Here is a 6000-nt window from a genome sequence, read left to right as displayed (position 1 = left end):
TTACCCACTATATGTGCCAAGTTCTCCATTGATGTTCAGAAGTATTATTCTGCTTAATCCTCATGATAGCCCTCAGAAGTTGTTTTGTTACCTATATTTTCTAAGTAGAGAAGTTAAGTCATTTGCCAAATGAAACAAAGCCAATGAGTTACTTCTCAGGCTAGAATTTGAATCTAGATGTGTTTGACTTCTAAGCCCATAACTCTCCACTATCTTAAGAAGCTTGTAGACAGTGAGGGAGAGTAGATCATAAAACCTTAAAAATTGCACTGTGTTTAGTTGCTCAATTGTATATTTCTCTTTGCGACCCCATGACTGTAGCCCACCAGGATCCTCTGTCCATGGGACTTCTCCAGGCAAGAAAACTGGAGCGGGTTGCCATGCCCTCCTTCTGGGGATCTTCCCAACCCAGGGATTGAACCCAGGTCTCCTGCATTGCAGGTGGAAAATTGCAGACTCCATATAATGGCTTATTTAGGGGTTTCGTTAGGCTAAACATATACATTTAGATTTGTAAGTTCCGTTTCCTACAGGGAAATTTTAAAGGTTCTATTTAGGTCACTTGCCTCATCTCTACAGGATGGCATGCTAGTTTGGCATCAATTGGTTATTCATGATTACCCATTCTCTGGATGCATCTGGCATGTCTGTCTTGGAAAGGGGTTAATTTTTGTACTAATCACTAAGTAGTCGTAAGAACAACAGCCCCTTCTTTTGATTATTTTCCAGTTAACAGGTCAGATGATTGCTGTTTTCAGGTGTGCAGGCTATATAAATTTCTTAACAATCATCTTTCAGCTCAACTAAGGCAAGCAGAGTAACAGCAGAGATCTTCAGTTCTGGATTCGCAAATTTACCTGCTATCTTAGCTCCGACTTCATTAACTACTAACTAGGGATACCCTAAGCCTCTGCATCTGTAAACAAGAAAACAAAACAAAACAATCTTTGCATCTCTACAGAAAACCCTGTGCACTGTAAGGGCTGTTTTTCTTCTTCTCTGGAGATTTTCTATATACTCTGTTGTTTAGTTCACAACTTTTCTTTGAGGTATTCTATTTCAAAATTTCAAGATTGACACATCATGCCTAAGACCTCCAGGGCTTGAAAGTTGATTCAATTTAAGACTATACATCACAGTCCAATTTGCTTATTTCACAAATCAGGAACAGTCAAACCAAATCTTGAAAAAAGGTAATTTTCAGGCAGACATTGGGCGTCTCTCTTTAATCAACATGTATGAAGCTTCACTGTTTCCAAACACTTTTATTGTTGTTATTACTCAGTAATCTAGCTTTAATTTTGAAAGGCATTTCAACGGAAACTCTCCACATTCCATCCCATATCCATCAAAATGCAGGCGCAGACGTGAGTAACATACCTCCTAGAAATACTAAAAAGGTGGGTGGTGGGTGGATTTGAGGATATTAACGAGATCTGCTGCTGTTGGGTCAGTTCATTTTGATTCTTCACCTTTCTAAAGCGCCCAAACCTGAGGTGTGGGTTTAACTTCTCTCTATTCACGCCACCTAGTGGTTATAAATGTTATATGTTTGGTTTTAAGGAAGATGCCTAAATGACTGGGGGGCGGGGTACACGAAATACACAACGGTTGGCCGCGACAATTTCCTAGTCTCTCACATCACCTACCCCTCACAGGGACAGCTTTAACTACTTTAACCATTTCAGATGTGTGCGCAGAGAGGCGCAGAGAGGATGAAGGGGACGCAGACTCACGGAGACGCACGTCCTTTGACGCTGACATTTAGAAAAGGGTTCTAAATCCTTCCTGTCATTTGCAAAGGACGGGAAAAGGAGTTGTGGCGAGACCTGGACCGAGGTGACTGTCTGACTTTTCAGTAAGTTGGACAGATGACATATTAACTCCTGCAACGTTAACGTCTGGAGTGAACAAATAAAGAGGGGGAAAGCACTTAAAAATTCCGCCGCGGGGCTTTGCAGGTCTTGCTACCCAGTGGCCCTCAGAAGACAGCCAATTCCTGCGCGTTCCGCTCTGCTCACTCTCCTTCCCAGCTTCTCTCTCTCTCTCTTTTTTCCCACGCTCGCTCGCCTTGAACCAGGACCCAGGCAGGCAGAAGCAAGGCGGCGGTCCCCTTGCTCCTCTCCTCCACCAAACCTCCGCAGCCTAGCGCGTGAAGCTTCCCTTTGTTCAACGAGGCTCCGCTCTCCTCCCCAGCAGATCCACCTGGACGCTCTCCCTCGGTGACATTTTTGCGCCGGGGCCGGTGGGTGGCTGGGGTGGAGCGAGAGGAGCCCGAGGGGGCGGGGGCGGAGAAAGGTCAAGCCGAGGGAAAGGCAGGAGACGCCTTTCATAACCTGCGTGGCGGGGCGGGCGCGCGGTTATTTATTTATTTTCTCCTTATTTATTGAACGCACGAGCAGAGCGGCGCGGGGAGTCCGGGGGAGATGCCGGACCACCCACTGGCGGGGAAGCAGCGAGCCGCCCTCCCGCGCCCCCGCGCTACCGAGCGCCCCTTGCCTCCGCGCTCCGGCGTTTGCCCGCGCCGGCCCCGGCCCCGCCGCGCCGCCGCCGCCCGCCTGGCCGCCCCGCAGCCCCGCCGCCCCGCCGCCCCGCGCCGCGCCGCTCCGGCCCCGGCCACCGCCGCGGCGCAGTAAGTTGGCAGCACCCAGTCCCCTCCGTTCTTGCCTCCCCCGCACCTTTTGAACTTGTTGCTGCTGCTCGGCTCGCCTGCGCCAGGCTTTTGGAAGGTGAAAAGGAGGAGGGAGGCACGGAGGGATGGGGGAAGGGGAAGAAGAGCTCGCTTGAGCTTTATTTATGCTCCCATCGGCGCGTCGGCTTAGGCTGCTCGCGAGCTGCTTTCTCGGGAGCCCTTTCCGGGTGCACGACGAGGAGAAAGTCTCTATGCAACTCAGCCCCGGCGCGCACTTTGCCAGGTATGTACCGCGGGCGAGGCGCGTTCCGCGCGGAAGCAGATGCTACTGCCGCGGCAGCGGCGGCGCCTGCCAGCTCCCGGGCGCTGTAACTGTCACACTGTACCTGAGCTGAACTTGAAAAGAGAGTGAAGGGGCGATTGGGCGATTGGGCGAGCGCTTTCGGCACAACCCGGGGGGTGCTCGTAGACGCGGGGAAGGAGGATCTATATTAACGCCCCCCCAGCCCGGCCCACCGCCCAGCACCTCCGTCTCTGCAAATAGACGGCCCGAGGAGTCGAGGCGGCGACCGGACTCCCCAGGAGACGTGGGGCAGCGGCTGTGACCGCATCTTGGAGGCTACTACAACAGGTCGCCTTTTTGAGACTCCTTTGGCGGGAAGGGCCACTTGGAAAAGGGAAGGTTTGAAAAAGCTGCAAGGGGGGGTGGAAGGGTTCCCTGATTCTTCAAGAGAATACCACTCAGTGACTGTCCTTGTCTCTATCCTACACAACACATACTGACCTCACGTTATCCAGCCTGTGTTGGGGAAGAAATCAGAGACACCTGTTTGAAATCAACGGCAGCATCTAAAGTCACCTGTGTACTTATTTGTGCCAGGTCTGGCCCGGTCCAACCGCTGGAAAGAGGTTTGGTTAGGTTCTGTTGGGGGTGATTGTTAGGACATTGTATTTTCCCCCTCCTGCTACTCCAAAAATATTACCTGTCTTTGAGGGAAGTTGCCCTTCTGCGAACTGTGACTTCATCAGGAGCCCTCCGTTGAATAAGGCTGATAGTGGACCACGTGGCTCAGTAGTGTTTTCTTTGACGGGCGGGAGTGGGTGATTGTGGCTACATTGAGCGACCCACAGTAGAGACTTGATTGCCCTTCCGGCCTCTGCTTGAAGGAACCATGGCGGCGGGGGTAGCAGCGTGGCTGCCCTTTGCAAGGGCAGCGGCCATCGGGTGGATGCCTGTGGCCTCGGGGCCCATGCCAGCTCCCCCGAGGCAGGAGAGGAAAAGGACTCAGGATGCTCTCATTGTGCTGAACGTGAGTGGCACTCGTTTCCAGACGTGGCAGGACACCCTGGAACGTTACCCAGACACTCTGCTGGGCAGTTCAGAGAGGGACTTTTTCTACCATCCGGAGACTCAGCAGTATTTTTTTGACCGTGACCCAGACATCTTTCGCCACATCCTGAATTTCTACCGTACTGGGAAGCTCCACTACCCTCGTCATGAGTGCATCTCCGCTTATGATGAAGAATTGGCCTTCTTTGGCCTCATCCCAGAGATTATTGGCGACTGCTGTTACGAGGAGTACAAGGATCGCCGGCGAGAGAACGCCGAACGTCTCCAGGACGATGCTGACACGGACAATGCCGGAGAGAGTGCCCTGCCCACCATGACCGCTCGGCAGAGGGTCTGGCGGGCCTTTGAGAACCCCCACACCAGCACCATGGCCCTGGTGTTCTACTATGTAACCGGCTTCTTCATTGCCGTCTCAGTCATCGCCAATGTGGTGGAAACAGTGCCATGTGGGTCCAGCCCGGGTCACATTAAAGAACTGCCCTGTGGGGAGCGGTACGCCGTGGCCTTCTTTTGCCTGGATACAGCCTGTGTCATGATCTTCACAGTGGAGTACTTGCTTCGCCTGGCGGCAGCTCCTAGCCGTTACCGCTTTGTGCGTAGCGTCATGAGTATCATCGACGTGGTGGCCATCCTACCGTATTACATTGGGCTGGTGATGACAGACAATGAGGATGTCAGTGGAGCCTTTGTCACACTCCGCGTCTTCCGGGTCTTCCGGATCTTTAAGTTTTCCCGCCACTCGCAAGGCCTGCGTATCCTGGGGTATACGCTGAAGAGCTGTGCCTCAGAGCTGGGCTTCTTGCTCTTCTCGCTCACCATGGCCATCATCATCTTCGCTACAGTTATGTTCTACGCCGAGAAGGGGTCTTCGGCCAGCAAGTTCACCAGCATCCCTGCTGCTTTTTGGTACACCATCGTCACCATGACAACGCTAGGGTAGGTGCCATCAAGGGAAATGGGATGGAGGTTAAATATGCGATTGTTGTGCAGATATTAAGTTTATATACTTATTCAGAGCAAATAATCTCCTCTAAATGGTTTTAGGAAAATATTCTTTAAATGGTTTTGAAGAACTCTTTTGATCTATGAAATGAGCATGGTACAATGATTGAAGTATTTAGGGAGTTGCTGGCCAGTGTTGAATATTAGTGCCTGAAAGTGATAAATACATAAAGTTTAGAATTCCTGAGCATAAAGATCATTAATATTATATGTATGAACACATAAAAATACAATGACAGTGAAAAACACAAAATTCGTGTCCAAGTAAAGGTTTGAAAATACAAACTGTATTGAAATGCCTAGAAAGTGCTTCAGTGTATTGAAATGAAAAGTTTCCATGTATATTTGAAGTATTATTTTCATATGAATACTTTGGCATACACTTTCCCACTAAGATATATAAGTCTCATTTTACAACATTTTAAAACATAGATTATAGATATTATCAAAGGACTTTGTGATACATATGCACATATTCATCTATATGCATTTTCATCATGGCTGATAAGTTATGCAGTGTTTTAGAATATCAGAACTGAAACTGATCAACTCAACAAAATGCAGTGGAATGATATTTGCAACATATTTAAGATTTTAAGTTCATAGTTTCAAATAAAGAAGCAAATGACTTATCCACGCATTTTTTAAGAAACTGCAGATCCCATCAGGCAATGGGCCCATGTCCACATAGAGGGCAAAGCAGTAGCTGATGAGATTGATGGTCACCAAGGGCTGGTTGTATTAGGGAATTTGGCGTCTTGATTTCCTTCTAGAATTCTTTTCTTCATTATTTTATTTGGCATTAATGGTGCTTTGCAACCAAAGGGACATATTCTGAATTAATATTGCTCTTTAAAATAAAATTTAAGCTAGAATTAAGATTTTTAGATGATTGAAGAAAGATATTACATTATTACTCATGTTAATTAAACTGCAGAAAAGTAGCAGCATTTATATGTTAGAGACTATGGTAAAATAAAATAAGATCCTTTAACTTTTATGAGTTCTTAGATAA

The 6000-nt window shown here is 48.5% G+C and overlaps 1 protein-coding gene across 1 annotated transcript in view; it reads left to right on the top strand.

Moving 5' to 3' along the window:
* The first annotated feature begins 2606 nt into the window (after window positions 1-2606).
* Window positions 2607-6000, top strand: part of KCND2 (potassium voltage-gated channel subfamily D member 2) — a 549850-nt gene continuing 546456 nt past the window's right edge. The window contains exon 1 of the mRNA XM_070466556.1: window positions 2607-4919. Coding sequence (XP_070322657.1) covers window positions 3805-4919 — 1115 coding nt within the window. The 5' untranslated portion in view covers window positions 2607-3804. The remainder of the gene's footprint in view (window positions 4920-6000) is intronic.

This window comes from Odocoileus virginianus, chromosome 1 (genome assembly GCF_023699985.2).
Source record: "Odocoileus virginianus isolate 20LAN1187 ecotype Illinois chromosome 1, Ovbor_1.2, whole genome shotgun sequence".
In the NCBI taxonomy this organism is placed as follows: domain Eukaryota; kingdom Metazoa; phylum Chordata; class Mammalia; order Artiodactyla; family Cervidae; genus Odocoileus; species Odocoileus virginianus.
This window is presented reverse-complemented; position numbering and strand designations above follow the sequence as displayed.